We start from the raw sequence: 20,824 nt of genomic DNA on the forward strand, positions 1-20,824 counted from the left end.
TGATTACCTGATGATGCTACATTATTGTAATATTAGATCAAGTATTTCCATACATACATACATGAGTTACATGTGCATTAAAAGGAATAGTTCCCAGGAAAAACAACATTTTTACCACGCATTAAGTTCAGTGTATGAGTCATATTATATAGGTATATTTCCCACCTGGACCTTTATGCTCTGCCATTTCTCCTCTAATCATCACGCTGTAACCTGTGACAGGCTGCTATGATACCACAACTATCACACATTCAGATATATGGAGTTTTATGTCGAGCCGCAAGCGTCACGTAGGTTTACATTACCAAAGGTTTACGACAAAATCACTTGATGACACGGACTCCCGTGTGCGCACAGCGTGAGAGGAGAGGGAAAGACGCTGTGCTGCTGCCAGAGGAGCCGCTGAATGAGCTCCCTCTGAGCAGTAATTCACTAAATGAGTCTGAGAAGTCCGGGGCTGTTCATAAAACATTCAGGACGCCACAGTTTATTCAGCACTATGGAAGCTGCTCCTCTTTTTGGAACCACCGCAGACTCGGTAATAGTTACGCTTTCAGCCATGCTTGTTGTTGCCATGGGTGACATTATGACGTCAATGTCAGCAAGTCGAAATATCGCAAGTATCATGATATGAATTGCTCATATGATATTAAAAATTATACCTGTATTATCGTGAACCTTATGATATGGCACACCCCTATATATAGGTCACCTTTTCTTGTCGTCTCAGTTGGAAAACATGAAAATATAAAACCATCACTAATTAAATATCCCTGCACCACAAACAAAGACAGACCCTTAACACCCACACAGTCAAACTTACCTTTGGTATTTATTAATTAGGCTTTTGTCTGTTTTATGGATGATTTAAGTTTTAGTCAAAAGGCACTGCTTCAATAGAATTTCAAATCTATCTTTATTGTTTTCCTGTGTGATATGTTGAGGGAATTAATTCCATTCATGCATACCTCTGTACATTACTAGTAAATGAAAACGCCTGATGCACCTTTTTACCCTATGGCGTCCTTACACCAACCTTCCCGTTCAATCAGTCTACCGTTTTTTGTTTATTTCACAGTAATTAGTATCTAGTTCCTAAAACGATGAGGCAGAGGGTACTTGCTGTAGCTCTGGTTGAGGGTGAGAGGCTGTCAGCAAATAGTTTGTTGGGCACAGGGAAACAGAGATCTGTGTGGGTACATGAGACCCTAAAAAAGACGGTGGATCACAGGGAGTACCACCAGTTGGTCCAGGAGCTTCTCCTCGATGATGGCCATTTCCAGGCATATTTTAGGATGAGTTTGACAACCTGCTATCTAACATCGGGCTGTATAGCTATGGGTATCCAGCGACTGTTACCACCAGTTTCTCCTCCATTGTTTACCAACTGTAAACTTGTTGTCGTGACCACCACAGAAGGCCCGCCTCTCAAATCATCCGATTGGACAGTGGGATAAAAAGATGATGGAAAATAAGATGAAGTGGAGCGTTTTCCTGCTCTGAGTTGGAAGTTTTTTCAACTCGAGGAGTTGAGGAAAAAACGTGAGCAAAAAGCTTAACTCCCATTGAAAACAATTACAAAAGGCCGCCTCCAGCTGCTAAAAGTCTTTCTGTGTGATCAGGGCTAAACAGAGCAGACGGATAAAATCCATAACAATCTGATTTTTTTAAAGTAGTAACTCAAGGTCAGTTATATCTGAAAACAGCATCCATGGACACACAGAAAGTCTCCTGCCTTGATTCAAAATCTGCATCGAAGAGAATAAAAAAAACATATGAAGAAGACACATATATACATAGACATGTGTATATATATATATATATATATATACATATATATATATACAGTACAGGCCAAAAGTTTGGACACACCTTCTCATTCAATGCGTTTTCTTTATTTTCATGACTATTTACATTGTAGATTCTCACTGAAGGCATCAAAACTATGAATGAACACATGTGGAGTTATGTACTTAACAAAAAAAGGTGAAATAACTGAAAACATGTTTTATATTCTAGTTTCTTCAAAATAGCCACCCTTTGCTCTGATTACTGCTTTGCACACTCTTGGCATTCTCTCCATGAGCTTCAAGAGGTAGTCACCTGAAATGGTTTCCACTTCACAGGTGTGCCTTATCAGGGTTAATTAGTGGAATTTCTTGCTTTATCAATGGGGTTGGGACCATCAGTTGTGTTGTGCAGAAGTCAGGTTAATACACAGCCGACAGCCCTATTGGACAACTGTTAAAATTCATATTATGGCAAGAACCAATCAGCTAACTAAAGAAAAACGAGTGGCCATCATTACTTTAAGAAATGAAGGTCAGTCAGTCCGGAAAATTGCAAAAACTTTAAATGTGTCCCCAAGTGGAGTCGCAAAAACCATCAAGCGCTACAAGGAAACTGGCACACATGAGGACCGACCCAGGAAAGGAAGACCAAGAGTCACCTCTGCTTCTGAGGATAAGTTCATCCGAGTCACCAGCCTCAGAAATCGCAAGTTAACAGCAGCTCAGATCAGAGACCAGATGAATGCCACACAGAGTTCTAGCAGCAGACCCATCTCTAGAACAACTGTTAAGAGGAGACTGCGCCAATCAGGCCTTCATGGTCAAATAGCTGCTAGGAAACCACTGCTAAGGAGAGGCAACAAGCAGAAGAGATTTGTTTGGGCCAAGAAACACAAGGAATGGACATTAGACCAGTGGAAATCTGTGCTTTGGTCTGATGAGTCCAAATTTGAGATCTTTGGTTCCAACCGCCGTGTCTTTGTGAGACGCAGAAAAGGTGAACGGATGGATTCCACGTGCCTGGTTCCCACTGTGAAGCATGGAGGAGGAGGTGTGATGGTGTGGGGGTATTTTGCTGGTGACACTGTTGGGGATTTATTCAAAATTGAAGGCACACTGAACCAGCATGGCTACCACAGCATCCTGCAGCGACATGCCATCCCATCCGGTTTGCGTTTAGTTGGACGATCATTTATTTTTCAACAGGACAATGACCCTAAACACACCTCCAGGCTGTGTAAGGGCTATTTGACCAAGAAGGAGAGTGATGGAGTGCTGCGGCAGATGACCTGGCCTCCACAGTCACCGGACCTGAACCCAATCGAGATGGTTTTGGGTGAGCTGGACCGCAGAGTGAAGGCAAAGGGGCCAACAAGTGCTAAACACCTCTGGGAACTCCTTCAAGACTGTTGGAAAACCATTTCAGGTGACTACCTCTTGAAGCTCATGGAGAGAATGCCAAGAGTGTGCAAAGCAGTAATCAGAGCAAAGGGTGGCTATTTTGAAGAAACTAGAATATAAAACATGTTTTCAGTTATTTCACCTTTTTTTGTTAAGTACATAACTCCACATGTGTTCATTCATAGTTTTGATGCCTTCAGTGAGAATCTACAATGTAAATAGTCATGAAAATAAAGAAAACGCATTGAATGAGAAGGTGTGTCCAAACTTTTGGCCTGTACTGTATATATATATACAGGGCATTTATTACAGGATGTTAGTGTATGTAGAAGGCTGCTCCAATGCCACAGAATAAGAATTCAGCAATGTTAGTTCCCTTTGCTTTCCAGTTGATGCACAAAGCCATTTACAATAATACCATATATTGTATATATGCCTGCAATCGAAGCGGTGCTCATATGAATATATGCTTTATCATAAAACGCTACAGAACACAGGATTCACAGCAGTTGCACAGTGTACTGTAAAGTCCTACTCATCACTATCTGCAGGAGAGTGTATGCAAACTAAGGCGAGGAGTCATCAAAACTCATTTGCATCTGAAGAGGATTACAGGAGATTAAAAATAGCAAAGGAGTGAAACTGTTCCAGTTGGATGTTTGAAATAATACAGTGTTTGCTTATTAATATGTGCTGCTTAGTAAAGTTAAGTGTTTATTTGTACAACAAAACTTACAGCGCCCTCTCTAATTCTCATTGTGCTCAGCTCAGCTGTAGCGTCTCATCTGCAGGTGCTGCGGCTACGTTCAGCTTCTGAAGGAACTCTTTAGCAGTGCAGAGCGTAACAAACTGACAGAGGTCGGACAAACAAGATACAGCATATGGGTATTAGACAGGCATAATAAGTGCGTACAGACAGAAAAGATTACAGCAAGAAAAAGCTGATATAGGGATAATCCTTGTAGTACAAACACACACGTTTGTACTTCTGTGCTTGTGAGGACCCTTATCGGCGTAATGCATTCCCTCGCTAACCCGAACCTTAAAGGAATTATTCTGATTACATTTACGTTTGGGTACCAGATATGGGTTAAAGATGTAGCTACAGCCAGCAGTTGGTCATCTTAATCCGTACAGCTGATATGGAGAAATGACAATCAACCTTTCCACAAGGGGTTATGTGCCCCTCTTGTTAGAGGCCAGTTGCTAGGAAACCAGCAGACACTTCAGGAAGTTGCTGCACCTTGACAAGAAGCCAGGCCAGCTGTTTCTCTTTGCCCAAGCTCGTGCTAAGCTAAGCTACCCGGCTGCTGGCTTCGCTTTAATGAGTGTGTTTCCCAAAGTATCAAATTATTGCTTTAACAATCACAACTAAATGCCAAACCCTAACAATTAGCATAAACTTAAAGGGGAACACTAACCAAATTACGACTTCCACTTTAGTCAGTTAGTAAGTTAAAGGGAAACAAAAGGTTTTGAAACTGGTCCAGTATTGAGAGGGCTGCAGCTGGCAGCAGCAAAACAAGATGCCATGTAATCAGTAGGGGCAATTGCGCAACCTCAGTGTATGTCCACTAAAAGTGCTTGTTTTTGGCACTGACAGGCTGAGTGTCTAACAACATTATGGAAATTATCCTTACAGAGATAGACCTTTGTTGTAAAGAGTAGGATTCTTTTTGTTTGACCCAAAACAGCCCCAAAATTGCCATTGCCAAACCCACCAGACTCCATTTAAATATACAGTAATTTTAGTGTGTGTAGACCCAGTATATTTTCACATCTACATGGGTGAATAAAAGGTTTAATGCAACCAAACCAGAGTAGGTGGTTGTTGGAACAGTGGGAGGAAGAGCCAAGATGGCTTTTGTTAGTGTAATTTTGTTTTTGTAGACTCTGAATGAAGTGTGTTTTATGATAATAAAATTCTTGTTTATTTAAATGGAGTCTGGTGGCTTTCGCAATCATGATTTTGAGGCTGTTCCCGGTTAAACACAAAGGACCTCATCCTTTAATAAAAAAGATCCATCTCTGTCATGATTCTTCCATTATATTGTCAGACACTTACAATAACAATGTGAGCCTGTCAGTGGCAGAACAAGTTTAGTGGACATAAAGTGGCGATGCACAATTCCCCCGAGTTTCTCTGCTGTCCATCCGCCTGTACGTCCGTCCCATTATCATGAACACTATATCTCAGGAACACCTTAAGGTAATTTCTTAAAATTTGGCACAAATATCCTCTTGGACTTAATCGTGAACTAATTTGATTTTGGTGGTCATAGGTTGCAGGTCAAGGTCACTGTGACCTCATCTGTCTCATTCTCTTAAACACAATATCTCAAGAACACCTTGAAGGATTTTCTTTCTTTCTTTTTCAGATTCTGGCACAAACATTCATTTTGAATCAAGGATGAGCTCATAAGAATTTAGCTGTCAAAGGACAAGATCACTGTGACCTTGCACCCATCTTGGTCTCTTTAACGTGATATCTCAAGAAGGCTTTAAAGGAATTTACTCAAATTTTGTCAAATGTCCACTTTGACTCAACAATGATCTGATTAGAATTTTGTAGTGTAAGGTCAAATGTAAAGGTCACTGTGATCTCACAAAACATGTTTTTGGCCATAACTCAATAATTCCTACTTAAATTACGACAGAATTGCTCACAAATGTCTAAAAGGATAAAATGATGACATTTTATATCTCAAAGGTCACCTTTGCTGTGACATCATGATAGTTTGCAGTAACACCTTTCGGGCCATTCCTCAACATCATGAATCAGGGATAGAAGGGGAGACATTTGGTCAGATACTGAATCAGTGACATTAATCTTGGGTGTTCACCTTGAAACTGTACTGATTGTAAAGATCTTCCAGGAAGGAAGGTGTGTGAAACATCCATGTTTTCACAGACATGGATGCAAACTGTAACTGCAGCTTGACAGGTTTGCGAAACCGCAAAACGTAAATTTTAGTTTCAATAAATTATGGCTTTTGAACTATACAGCGCTCTGGAGTTAACTGTTATTGGAGATGTTTGGATCAGACCAGTTGTGCCAGTGAGTTGGTATGTCGCCATCTTTGAAATAGCTTAAATGTGGAGTTTTCTGACATAGTGTGCTGTGATAAGGCCCTGGCTGCGTTACTGTTGTGCCAGTAATTATGGTAATGAACACTCTCCTGTGTAGTTTAATTTTAGAGTGTCTCAGACCACAGGGATAACATGTATGAATTTTGAAAAGGGGCCGAACCTATAGGTAACTGTAGCATGAGCCTAAATCCAAGTCTTCATCCTAAAGCAGTCCTTATATAAAAATAAGTTCTCAAACTTAAATTGGTCCTGACAAAGACAGCAGAACACTCACCCAGCCTGCCCACACATACACACAGGTTTAATCCTGAACAAGTGGGAGAAGGTAAACACAAGGATAAAGACACTTACATAAACAATGCATTAGTGAGGCTAATTAAATGACATTTATGATTCAGTCTCCCTAAACTGTAAATTAGCAGCTCTGACCTCAGCTCATTCTCTCTCTCCTAATGTTCCCACTAATGCCCCTTGGTACTCGCTTTGTGTTTATTAATGCTCGCATCCAAGGACGCACGCTCCGTTTGACAAACACACAGATGGGCAGCCGCACGGGTTTTAATGTCAGATACAATCCCAACATCAGAAACAGCTTTACACAGGTTTATTCGAGAGGCAAATAAACACACTCAGAATCCACTCGGCTTATTTTGGTGAAAAAAACAAATCTCTCTTTGTCTCTCTGCCTTCACTCTTTCACACCTAACTCTCCCCTTTTCTCCCCTCAGGAAAACATTTCCATCCCAGCATGCAACGCTCTCTGGCTTCGCTGCTGTCTATATCTCCGTAAGCACCTCTGTGTCTCACTTGCCGTCTGTGGTGATGTACATTGAGTATGATGTATTTGCATCATAAACTGTGTGCGAATGTGTGTGGGGTTTTCTGAGTTTGTGTCACATTTTGGTTAAATCCTTGCAGATGCCTTAATATTAATGCACCACATTTTCTTTATCCTTTATCCTTGCATACATTTTTATGAGTTTATGCAACTGACAGTTTATCTGCTCAACTATCTGTGTTCATGATAAGTATCCAGATGTTCCTCTACTTACTCTTAACGAACGTGGCTGCTGGCAGCACAAGATTAGCTCCTCCATATCAGAGGATTTTTTAGCTGGAATGAAATCACTGTTACTTCATACATAACTTGCAATTGCATTATGGTGTTTACTCGCTCAGAGATTTCCAAATTCGACACAACAGTATCCCCAGGCCAAAGAGCTGTCCAAATCTTACATTAAAACCTAACAGGACTTTTAAGGTCAGATTTCCGTTTGCTGTTACTTCCTGGTGCATATGTGCAGCAGCTTTCTGCCATTCTGTGGTCCGGTGCTGACAGCAGCAGTATGTCAACTGTACAGCAAAGTAGCAATGTCATTTTTCCATGAGGTAACACCCTCCTACACACAAACACTCTCCTACACTCTCCTCCACCAATGGCTACTCAAGCTACTGGCCATATCACTGCTGCCTCGCTGGGCTCAGAGTGTGCTCATTAAAGCTCACCAGACCGATTTCTGATGAGAGAGAGAAAAGGCAGGAGGAGGAGGAGGAGGAGGAGGAAGAGGAAGAAAGCGGCTGTTGTGGTTGCTAGAGTTACAACGTGTTGTCTCTGCAAAGTTGAGATGCAGCCCATTAATTCTGTTGTCAGATTCCTCTACACTGATCGCCACATTAAAACACATGTCTTATAGTCAGTCTCAGAAAACCTTCACAGCAAAGTAAAGACTCCCACTTGTTTCCATACCTTCCCTTCACACCTTTTTTTTTTTAGAAATATGCAAAAGCTCGACAGAAAGAGACTGAAATTTGAATTGCATTGGGAACAACTGAATGTCAGCCTTCTGTCAGAGTCTTGCTTCACGAAAAGTTGGGTTCTTATGCTCGCGACAAGATGGACAAGCTTGTTAAAATGGATATTTTTGCAAAGCCTGCTCCTCTGTCACTCAGCTGTCCTCCACTTTATGTAACCCAAATATAGAGTGCATGCACAGAATCTCAATGTAAATATATAAATATATTCTCTCTCCCCTCCTGTGGCCCTTCTGCTTACATCCCTGTTCTGTTTTACTGTCAGAAAAATAGGCCTGTTCATCTTAATGACCCAGTTACCTCATATGCAGCAGACTTTACTCTTAAAACACCTCTAACAACAGCTGAGGTAGTGTCATTTACTTAACTTTCATGGAACATAAAACAATATAGTTGCATTGGAAACAAGTGAAATTATGTCACCCAGTTGGATAAACGTTTTTGTGTCTACAGGAATAATAAGACATTTTGGCAAATACAATTATTTGCACTTTTGCTAGGACAGCAAGGACACAGTTAGCTTAGCTTAGCAAGAAGAATGGAAGCACAGGAAATAGGCTGATAGTTCAGTCAAATATTAAAAAAAAAAAAACCTGACACTTTGAACCTCAAAAACTCTTTTTTTTAATCTGCACAAAAGCTGAAGCGTAAAAATGACAAATGGTGGTTTAACAGGAAGTCACTGCTCCTGGCCAAAAAGTAATCTGGGACGGGCAACTGTGTACCATAACAATTTGTCATTTTTGTGCTGTTTTAACTGATTAAATATTGAGATGTAATGTAATAATTAGTGAGCTTTACAGACGCTAGTAGGTGGATTTATCCTTTGAACGGAGCCAAGCTAGCTGTTTCCCCCTGCTTCTACTCCTTATACTAAGCTAAGCTAACTGGGTGCTCGCTGTAGCTTCATGTTTAAAGGGACAGTTCACCTCCAAATCAAAAATATGTATTTTTCCTCTTATCTGTAGTGCTCTTTATGAATCTAGATTGTTTTGGTGTGAGTCGCTGAGTGTTGGAGATATTGGCCATAGAGATGTCTGCCTTCTTTTAAAGATACTGAAACTAGATGGCACTCAGCTTGTGGTGCCCAAAACACCGAAAGAAACCATTAAAAAAAACTCAACAGCAATGTCTCTTTCCAGAAATCATGACCCAGTTACTCAAGATAATCCACAGACCTTGTTGTGAGCAGTTTCGTGCAAGAACTGTTTTCTTTCTACCGAACTACACTTGTGAATCCTGCAGAAGGAAGTGTGTATCTACTGCTAGCTCCTTTAGCACCACTGAGCTAGCTAACGTTACAGCTCAGCTAATGTTTACATCTTGCACTGTCACAAGCACAAACCTCTCCACCATGAGCAGATGCATGCTTGCTTCTGTGCAGCTGTAGTTTGGTAGAAAGAAAGTAATTCCTGCAGAAAGAAGTGTGCATCTACTCATGGAAAATAGGCTTGTGCTTGTGCGAGATGTAAACATTAACGCCATCCTCCTCGACTGAGCTGTAACTTTAGCTAGCTCAGTGGTGCTAGGTGAGCTAGCAGTAGATGCACACTTTCTTCTGTGTGGTGATAGGATTGGCGGCTGTAATTGGGTAGAAAAAAATAGTTCCTGCAGAAGGACATGTGCACCTACTCATGGAAGACAGGCTTGTGACAGTGCGGGATGTTCGCATTAATGGTGTCCTTCTCAGTTGCGGTTGCAACATTATCTAGTTCACTGGTGCTGAGGTGAGTTAGTAGTAGATGCACGCTTCCTTCTGCGCAGTGATATGATTGGCGGGTGTAGTTTGGTAGAAAGAGAATAGTTCCTACATGAAACTGCTCACAACAAGGTCTGGATTGTCTTGAGTAACCGGGTCATGATTTCTGGAAAGAGACATTGCCGTTGAGTTTTTCAAATGTATTTTTGAGGCACTTTGAGCACCACAAGCCGAGGCCATCTAGTTCCATTATATTCGTCTCCAGCATCTCCAGCAGTCAGCAACTTGCATCAAAATAATATAGACTGATAAATACGACAGGTAAGAGGGAAAATATGTATTTTTATTAAGGGGTAAACTGTTCGTTTAACAGACAGATATGAGAGTGGTATCAATCCTTCCATTTTACTCTCAGCAATTTCCCAAAATGTGAGATTATTTCTTCCTAAAGTTTAAGATATACAAGATGAGGCCTGCAATATTTTTCCGTCACAAAGTAAAACTGTGAATTTTCTCACTTCTCAGGTAAAACCTTTTCTCCAGTGTGTTGTCGTGCTTTTTATTGACACCTGCACCTCATTCTCCATATGCCACACTGATGCGTGTCTCTCTGTCCACAGATGTACTTTAACGCCAGCATCAGCAGCACGACCAAGCTGCTGAAGCCGCTGCTGGTGTTTGCTTTCTGCATGGCGGCGGGCCTCGCCGGGCTGACACAGATAACTCAGCACCGCAGTCACCCAATAGACGTCTACGTGGGATACCTCATAGGAGCCGGCATCGGAGTCTACCTGGTTAGTCACGCAAAAAAAAGCAAAAAAAAACCCACCAGACTGAAATCTGTGGGCAAAATGTATTAAAGGTCCTAATTTATTTGGCTGGTTTGAAGATAATTGCACCTTTTCTACTAATGTGACTCGCTGAAAGACATTTAAACAAGTGGAATAGTCTTAAAATGGATTTCCTATTTCAGGATTTAGTTTGTGAAATGAGTGCCAGCATATGTTTGTAGGCATTTAGGGATTTGTTTTGTCCCCAGGGAGTAGTTAACAGTCAGCATGCAGCATGGTGGGAATGACCGAATACACATAAATAGATTTCGTTTTTTTTAATTAAGTGGCTTAGTTGTTTTGCCGTGACTGAATCGTCCCGTTGTATTATTCTAACGCTATCGCAGCATGTGCTAACAAATGCCTCTTTTTTTAATCACCTCTCCTCTCCGTGCGGCTTCCATACTTCTCGCTCCTCGCAGTTTTTTTGGCAGGCTCTATATATAGCCTTTTCTATTACGGAGGGGAAGAGAGAGAGAATGAATAATCGGATAAGAATTCTCTGGAACAATTTCACACTTCATTTTAAGAAAACTTGTCGTTGCCATTCTCCACGCTTCCCTCCTCCTCTAGCTCTCTTTCTCTATCGTCTTTCACATTTTAAGAGGGGGTGAGCGCTTGCTTCTGTCATTAAAGGATGAATCCTGAAAGAGGGGGAAGAGAGTGATTCATGCTGACCTCACTAAACAGGAGGAAGAGGGAGAAATGCCTATTCATGCACTTGCTCCCCACTAACATGAATATCAATTTTTTTCCCTCCCAAAGATTAAAGAAAATACGTTTCACGCTTCAGCCTTTATTTAACATGCTGGGTGCTTCAGCCTTTATTTAACATGCTGGGTGCTTCAATCTCCTCATTTGTTTCTCCTCCCCACCTCCTTGTATCCCTGTGTCAGGCTGTGTATGCAGTGGGAAACTTCAAAGCATCAGACGAAGATGCTCCCTCTTTGCAGAGGCTGGCCCCGGCTCAGCAGAAGGACAGCCTGAGGGTGCTGAGCCAGCGGGGTCATGACTCCCTGTACAGGAAGACTCCCAGGGTGTCTGAGAGCAGAGAGGAGCTGGGGGCTGGGCTGGGGTCTGGGGCTCGCAGTAAGGTGAGGAGGGAGAAGGCATCCTTGGCTTCCCTTAAACGAGCGAGCGCCGATGTGGAGCTCCTTGCGACCCGAGGTCCCATGGGCAAGGAAACTATGGTAACCTTCAGCAACACCTTACCCCGAGTCGCAAACGGGAACAGCCCCATCTCCCCCTCGGATGAGCTCCCCACCACGCAGCGTCACATGACCTTCCACGTGCCCTTTGACCCCCAGAGGTCTCGGCAGCTGGTGTCAGAGTGGAGGCAGCGCTCGCTGGAGCTGCGCAGCCAGAGCTCACGAGACGAGGAGGAGGGGATGGACGGGAGGGATGGAGGAGATGAAGGAGGAGCAGCGGCGGGAGAAGGAGATCAGGAGATGCCTTCGTCTCTTTATCCCACAGTACAAGCCAACAAGGGCACCGCCACGCCAACCGGAGCCAGGATGGTGGTGGCGCCCCCGCTCGTTCACATCCCAGAGGAGGCCACTCGGCCGCCTCCTGTTTCACCGAAGAGTGCCAAGACGCGCGCCAAGTGGCTGTCGCTCACCGAGGGAGGAGGGGTGAAGGAGCCGGGGACGGGGCCCATCGCAGTGTCGACTCCTCGTGTCCCCAACACGCAGCCCAACCAGCCGCCCAGCCAGCAGAGAGTCACTCAGGTGAGGGAGAAATTACAAACTGAACGCCTGCAAATCAAAATAATTACATTGTTTTGAGCTGTAATTTTTCATTCTTTGATTTCCAGTGGCACGCAGCCAGTCCTGATAAATATAGTTTAGTCTGGAGATTTAATAGCTGCCAAACGCTGTGTGTGTGCGCGACACACCTGATGATTTATTTTGGTGGTAAAATCATAACAGAACAACACGGTCAGAGGCAATTTCACTGATTACTTTCCAATATGAAATACTCTCCCAAGGGTTCAAACACTTATTATAGGTGGAGTTAAAGCTTAATAAAATGTCTGTGAGGGATATTGAATTTGTTGCTGTTACCCTCTACAGTATTTACTGTAATAAAACTGAACTTTATCGTGGTGCAGACCTGTTTCCTAAATACAAATAGCTCCTTTCTGCAGTGGCTGCTTTCATTCATATTGAAAGTTCACTTTGGAAACAGCAGGTGATAAATCAGAAACAGGTCCACGTGCTCGCTGATCTGGAGCAGCTGCTTGATCGTTCCTGTCTGAGCATCTTTCCTTCTGTCCTCCAGGTGATAGCCATGTCCAAGCAGCAGGGTCATGGAGTCACTTCCTCCACTAAGACATCAGAAGGTGGCTCCTCTTCAGGCGGAGGGTCCAACTGCTCCGAGTCGCCCTACTACCGGATCCCATCTGATCGAGACAGCTGCACCGGGAGCAACCCAGGGAGCATTGCCGGGAGCGGAAGCATCGTTACAATCGACGCTCACGCCCCTCACCACCCGGTGGTGCGTGTGTCGGCCAGTAACGGCAAGCCGTGGGAGTGGAGGAACACCATCAGCGGTAACATGATGGCCACCGACACGGCAGGGGACAAACACCGTGTGGCCCTGCAGCGACAGGACAATGTCAGTCACTACCGGGATTACCGGACACTCCCCGTGAAAACGGACTCGCTCTGCTCCTCCTCAGCCAGCGGCAGTGCCGAAGGAGGACAGGAGCTGCCTCCCCCGCCTCTCCCCACCTCCTCCTCCCCCCTGCCTCCACCTCCCCAGCTGTTGTCATCCCCTCTACCCCCACCGCCTCCTCACTCTTCTTCCTCTCCCTTGCCTCCCCCTCCACACCCAAGCACCTCTCCATTGCCTCCAAACCTCCCTCACCCTGCCTCCTCCCACATGCCTCCGCCTCCTCACCTGTCCTCTCAGATGTCCCCACCACCCCTCCCAGTGTCCTCACACATGCCCCCACCTCCTCACCCATCTTCCTCTCAAATGCCCCCACCTCCTCACCCGTCCCACTCCCACATGCCCCCGCCTCCTCACCCATCCTCCTGTCAAATGCCCCCACCTCCACATTCCTCCTCTTCCCCTATGCCACCTCCACCTCACCCCTCATCCTCCATGCCTCCACCTCCTCACCCGTCCTGCTCCAGCATGCTCCCCCCTCCTCCCCATCCCGACTTGCTGATGGACAGCCACAGCCAGGCGCTGTCCCGCTCCTCCACCCTGCCTCGTCGGCCCTCTGTCTCTGCCCGCAGCCACGCCGAGCAGGAGCACTACTACAAGGCCATGCAGAACGAGAGGATGTTATAGTAAAGACATGATTGTCATGTCAATGATTGTGCTTCAGAGGACTCAGTTGAAAGAGACAGTGAAACAAAATAGATTGTGGCAGGTGAATAGAGATTTATGACTTTAGAAAAATGACAAAAAGGTTTCGAGACTCTGATACCAGAGCAGACGCTTCGGTCAGAATGCTGCAAAGGAAGAGGCAACAGCAGGGGTGGAGGAGCACGGGGAGGTCTGGCAGCTCACACGCACTCAGCGGGGAATCTTGTTTTCTCCTGCTCACACGTACTGCCCACAGCGCCGGCTCAGCGACACTGACTGGGAAAAGAACAGACAAGAGAAGAAAGGGGAGTCAAAGAGAGAGCAGGGTGCAGAATTAAAAAACCCAAGATTCAGCACGCACATCCTCTGTGTTCCTTTAAAGCACATTCAGCGAAGGAGTGGGAGAGGCTGCAGCTGAAAGAGAGATATCACAATGAACGGTCTGGGATTTGCTAAATCAAGTTTCCCTTGAGAGGAGGGATAAGACTGAGAAAACAAAACAACTACAGGCAATACTTGCTCTCCTTAAACCAGCGCAGCTGTTTGAGGTTGCCAGCTATTACACACAGAGAATTTGCCGTCGTAACCAGCTGAAAAACTTGTGCTTTAAAGCACCCAGAAGCTCTGAGCAAAGAAAAGAATGCAGTAATGTTAAGTTCAACCACAGGTTCAAGAGTATTAGCCACAACTCACAAAAGCATGAGAGTCTTTTTGCCCCTCTGAATACACAAACCAAAATGGGGAATTTTATGTTTGACGCCAAGCAAATCTGTCAGTATCCACCAGAGAGAGCCGGCTTAGGAAGCGCTGCCTCTGGTTGGGGTGTGAGAAGAAGGAGGAGGAGGAGGGCTGGGCATAAGGAGGATCACGCACAGTTGGGCACCCCAATACAGACGTCACCAAATGGATTACTGCTGTAAACATGAGAGGCGGTGGAATGGAAAGAGAATTGTTCCTTAAGTGAAGAGGGTGGTTGGGCCGCGCGGCACAGCGAGCTCGGCAGCCAGTCTGTCTTTGCTGTGTGCAAAACCTGCCACAGTGCCTGAAGCAGCACTAAGGAGATTAACGTTTGTTTATCAAACCATGCTAGCGCACTCTTCCCTCCGCAGCCCTTTGCATTTGGCCCTCTGGCAAATCACAATGGTGACGGCACTGTTAATGGAAAGCTGCCCAGCCAGGAGTGCAGCATCACCACCAACATGCACACTGGCTCAAACAGGTGCTGGTGGGATGCAGCTTACGGGCTTGTGTTGCTAGCAGTGTCTGTACCTGTTAGCATTTCAGAGGTTTTGGTATCACTTTCTAACTGTGCAATACTTTATCAATGATCATTTATCGATTTTTCTTTATAGATCAGTATTAAGACATTCTTAAGAGCAACTTTTGGGTTGTCAGGATGTAAATCTTGGAACCTTTCGGCTATCGGCCTGATGACAATTTAGCCTCTGGGGACAATGGCCAATATTTAAGGGGTTGTGGCGTAGCTAGCGTGTATCCAGACCAAGACTTTACTCTTCCATACATCGGTCATTGTTAACAGTCCGATTAGCTACTTGAGATGTTACAGCTAATCTTTATAAACAGATATCTACACATTAATGCAGATAAATTAAAACAATAAAAGCTAATAAAAAAAGCCAGACAATAGCCACTGGGTTCCAAATGTTAATGTCATGAAATGTAAATGGTTAACCACTAACCAAATATTTTAAGGTTACGGATGCCAGTTCATTTTACTGACCTTCAGTTTACTGCAATGTGCATCACCCAGCTCCGGTGGGAACTAGCTAGCAACAGTAATTCAGAGTTTTCCGCCAGTCCTGACCCAACAGCGTTGCAGTAAAAATGTGCCTACCCCTTGGTCTCCTCTCAGGTCACACCGGTGAGTAAGTGGCTAAATTTTTTGCTGTAAAACCCCTTTCTATGCAATCCCTGTTAGCACTGTTAGCAGTATCAGCAAGGCTAGTAGTGCTAACAATGCTAAAGGGCATTGTGGCTCAAAACAAAGCACGCACATGGGCGGGAGACCAGAGGATGGCCACCATGTTGTTTCCATCAGCCTATTTAGATGTGCATCTAGAAGTATCGCATTGGAAAATCATGATGAAATGCCAAAATTCAAATTAAAATCCCCTGATTCGCACAAACTAAAATACACTCGCTTTAGCCGGGTTTTGGTTGATTCAAAAAAATGTTGATTTGCAAAACGGGGGATGGAAACAGTTATGTTCGAATTAAGTCTGACGTAGCGCACCTCTCTCCATGGTGATATCCACACTGCGGGTCGGGAAGGCGGTAATGCATTTACAAGCTGGTTGCCAACCGCCAGAAAACATAGAAGAAGAAGAATGCGAGACTTGTTTTGTTTCCGGTTCTGCGGAAAACTCGCGAGTTCATAGTTTTCACCAAAGTCCGTACATTTAATGGAAACACACAGGATTCGTATTTCTTTTAATGCGCATTTCCCAATGATTCGAATCACTTGTGGATGGAAACATAGCTAGTAACCGCGAAATGAGCGGCGCAGCTAGCAAGCTTCCAATGGACTCGGGTGGTGCTCAATGCAGAGCAGCCAAGGCTAACACTGTGTTTCCGCATGTTAGCCCCAAGACATTTACATCACAAAATATTAAAATTTCACCAACTCTAAATGGATAACAGTTGGTGCTTTGAAATGAGAAGCTAAAGCTCACTGAGTCAGTGAAGTACCATGCGTTTTTCTTAAAAATTAACCAGTTAGTATTAAAAATATTAAGATATACAATTTACAACAACAACAACAAATTACAAATGAATACATGAAGCCTTAAGAGTCTTTGCAAATTAGAGTCCTTTTCAGATGTTTTTGAATAACGATGATGTTGATGATTGTAGAGATGGAGGAAGGTTGTTCCAAAGAGATGGTCCTCTGTATTTCAATGAGTATTGATTAAGAAAAGTCCGACAATATGAAAGATAAAGGTCCTTAGAGTGACTTGTGGGATACACATACAGTACAGGCCAAAAGTTTGGACACACCTTCTCATTCAATGCGTTTTCTTTATTTTCATGACTATTTACATTGTAGATTCTCACTGAAGGCATCAAAACTATGAATGAACACATGTGGAGTTATGTACTTAACAAAAAAAGGTGAAATAACTGAAAACATGTTTTATATTCTAGTTTCTTCAAAATAGCCACCCTTTGCTCTGATTACTGCTTTGCACACTCTTGGCATTCTCTCCATGAGCTTCAAGAGGTAGTCACCTGAAATGGTTTTCCAACAGTCTTGAAGGAGTTCCCAGAGGTGTTTAGCACTTGTTGGCCCCTTTGCCTTCACTCTGCGGTCCAGCTCACCCCAAACCATCTGGATTGGGTTCAGGTCCGGTGACTGTGGAGGCCAGGTCATCTGCCGCAGCACTCCATCACTCTCCTTCTTGGTCAAATAGCCCTTACACAGTCTGGAGGTGTGTTTGGGGTCATTGTCCTGTTGAAAAATAAATGATCGTCCAACTAAACGCAAACCGGATGGGATGGCATGTCGCTGCAGGATGCTGTGGTAGCCATGCTGGTTCAGTGTGCCTTCAATTTTGAATAAATCCCCAACAGTGTCACCAGCAAAACACCCCCACACCATCACACCTCCTCCTCCATGCTTCACAGTGGGAACCAGGCATGTGGAATCCATCCGTTCACCTTTTCTGCGTCTCACAAAGACACAGCGGTTGGAACCAAAGATCTCAAATTTGGACTCATCAGACCAAAGCACAGATTTCCACTGGTCTAATGTCCATTCCTTGTGTTTCTTGGCCCAAACAAATCTCTTCTGCTTGTTGCCTCTCCTTAGCAGTGGTTTCCTAGCAGCTATTTGACCATGAAGGCCTGATTCACGCAGTCTCCTCTTAACAGTTGTTCTAGAGATGGGTCTGCTGCTAGAACTCTGTGTGGCATTCGTCTGGTCTCTGATCTGAGCTGCTGTTAACTTGCGATTTCTGAGGCTGGTGACTCAGATGAACTTATCCTCAGAAGCAGAGGTGACTCTTGGTCTTCCTTTCCTGGGTCGGTCCTCATGTGTGCCAGTTTCGTTGTAGCGCTTGATGGTTTTTGCGACTCCACTTGGGGACACATTTAAAGTTTTTGCAATTTTCCGGACTGACTGACCTTCATTTCTTAAAGTAATGATGGCCACTCGTTTTTCTTTAGTTAGCTGATTGGTTCTTGCCATAATATGAATTTTAACAGTTGTCCAATAGGGCTGTCGGCTGTGTATTAACCTGACTTCTGCACAACACAACTGATGGTCCCAACCCCATTGATAAAGCAAGAAATTCCACTAATTAACCCTGATAAGGCACACCTGTGAAGTGGAAACCATTTCAGGTGACTACCTCTTGAAGCTCATGGAGAGAATGCCAAGAGTGTGCAAAGCAGTAATCAGAGCAAAGGGTGGCTATTTTGAAGAAACTAGAATATAAAACATGTTTTCAGTTATTTCACCTTTTTTTGTTAAGTACATAACTCCACATGTGTTCATTCGTAGTTTTGATGCCTTCAGTGAGAATCTACAATGTAAATAGTCATGAAAATAAAGAAAATGCATTGAATGAGAAGGTGTGTCCAAACTTTTGGCCTGTACTGTATACATAGACTGTTAGCTACATGACATCAAAGCCTGCTAAAACATGTTTGGTCAGTTCTACTCGGACTACAAACTGAAACCAGAACACCTCCAATACCGAAATAAATTGTGCCCTGTTGCATACAGATTCTGCATACATATGCAGATATCTGTTTATAGAGATTGTAAATATTTTTCATCAGTGTGCATCTTTTTATATAGCTGTTTAATTTTTCAGGAAGAGCTCTGCAGGAAACCCAAGTAATGTTTACAATGTTTACAGCTCCAGACTTTACTCCTCTATCCAGCCACCCATTATCTACACCCGTTTATCCAGGGTTATGAGACATCTATCTACCACAGGGCTTCCCTTATTTAAGTACGCCTTATTAGAAAGTGATACCAAGATTTTTTTTGTTCCTCTGTTTACATGAAATAAATTAGATGACCATGTGAACAGCCAGCCAACACAAAAACAGGCCAGCACAAGCTTAAAAAGATGTTGGCAAAACAGTCTCAGCTAAAGGTCAACTTGCTTGTTTGCTGACCGGCAGCATAGAGTCTTCATCAGCAGATGTTGTTTCCACAGTTGTCATGGGAATATGGGCAAAATACATTGGCTGATGAGGACCGTGAAAAGCGGTCAAAAGGTCCAGAACAAGTGAATAAGCGCACCTTTAGTTGAGATTGTTTTGTCAACTGCTGATTCATACAGTAGGTCAAGAAAGAGTCGTCCACTTAAAGGTTAGTTCTTGACTTAATAGGTGAAACAATTAACCGTAGAATTAATCCAATTATTATCTGCTAATAATAGTAACAGTGGTTGCAGGCTTCAGAGCAACATCAAGTTGAGAGGAAGTGCGTGTTCTTCCTGCTCTCCCCTGCCTCTTGTGTGTATTTATACCATGTTGTATAAAGTCGTTATCTGGTACCTATCATTTCATACAAGTCTTTTTCTAACTATCAGAAGATATTCCGTCCAATGACAAGTGCTTTATTTTAGGTCGTACTTTGATCATATTTTAACGAGAGATCCAGACTCACAAACACACAGATGAAAGAGCTGGTTTTCACCCACGCGCCACAAGCATCTGAAGGCTACATGAACTGATTTTCGTAACGTTGTGCCAGGAAGGGGCGAGTTTAAATGGAACAAGTTGTATTTTGTAGTGGAGCTCCCTCTGATGAGGAGCTGGTAGAATAATGTTGCTCGTCGGTTTGTGCTGCATGTGTGTGTGTACGAGCGTGTTGTTTTTGTTTGTTTTTTTTTCTTAAAGACTTCTGTGCTTCAGGTCTGCGCCGTCGCATTTGACGGACAGACGTGCTGCATTTTTCAGTGCTGGTGATTATCGTACTACTTTCCCCCCCATTTTGACTGTAAAAAATACTTGATATTACCTAATATTATTAATACTATTATTATTTCAGTCCTCTTTTATGGGCTGATGTTTTCTATCTGTGGTGATGTGTAACATTAATAACCTGATTGAATAAAAAAGCCAAGACTTCTTAACTGAGGTTTCGTCTTGTGTTACTTTAGTGCCTCAAAATAGACAGAGGGTCATTGCCGGAGCGGCTTTTACCGCAACTCTAATGAAAAGGATCTTCTCCATTGATTCTTGGGTTATGAGTACTTTCATGCTCATTCATACTGTACACTCACACATGCACACACACACACTCGCATGGATACACACAGCCAGACGGATCCGGCACAGTTGCAACATTTGCTCCTTTCCTGTGGGCTAGTGTCAGGTTTCTGTAATGAATTCTGCGAGAATGTTGGTCAGTCCCAGATGACCTGCAGGGATGCAGCAAGCATTGGCTGAGGCCTCTGTCTGTGTGTGTGTAAAAAACTGTGAAAAAATGTATACTTACATTGGATTTTGTGTGTTAACGTGCATGCAAAGGCTGTTTATTTTGGTAAATGTGCCCCTTGGTTTATTCTGACACAGCATGATTAACGTGGATGATTATGCAGAGATGAGTTGGGCTGTGTGTGTGTGTGTGTGTGTGTGTGTGTGTGTGTGTGTGTGTGTGTGTGTGTATGTGTGTGTGTGTGTGTGTGTGCACGTGGTCCAGATGTTGTGAGGTTATGTGTCCATTCAGATATTTGTCAGTTTTGGGCATTTTTCTATCTGCATGCATGTTTGAGTGTTTGTTTGGCCGTGTATGCATATGTGTGTGTGTGTGTGTGTGTGTGTCCGGTGCTTCGGAGCATTGAGCTGTGTGATGAGGCCGTACAGGCAGCGGGGTGCAGATGGTGTACTGAGGCCTGAGGACA

The 20,824-nt window shown here is 43.7% G+C and overlaps 1 protein-coding gene across 1 annotated transcript in view; it reads left to right on the plus strand.

Moving 5' to 3' along the window:
* Positions 1 to 14,061, plus strand: part of LOC117266604 (phospholipid phosphatase-related protein type 3-like) — a 29,685-nt gene extending 15,624 nt beyond the window's left edge. Inside the window, exons 6-9 of the mRNA XM_033641859.2 lie at positions 7,010 to 7,067; positions 10,413 to 10,586; positions 11,519 to 12,349; positions 12,903 to 14,061. Of these exons, the coding sequence (XP_033497750.2) occupies positions 7,010 to 7,067; positions 10,413 to 10,586; positions 11,519 to 12,349; positions 12,903 to 13,922 (2,083 nt within the window). The 3' untranslated portion in view covers positions 13,923 to 14,061. The remainder of the gene's footprint in view (positions 1 to 7,009; positions 7,068 to 10,412; positions 10,587 to 11,518; positions 12,350 to 12,902) is intronic.
* The last annotated feature ends 6,763 nt before the right edge of the window (positions 14,062 to 20,824 follow it).

The sequence above is a fragment of the Epinephelus lanceolatus genome, chromosome 15 (assembly GCF_041903045.1).
Source record: "Epinephelus lanceolatus isolate andai-2023 chromosome 15, ASM4190304v1, whole genome shotgun sequence".
NCBI classification, from domain to species: domain Eukaryota; kingdom Metazoa; phylum Chordata; class Actinopteri; order Perciformes; family Serranidae; genus Epinephelus; species Epinephelus lanceolatus.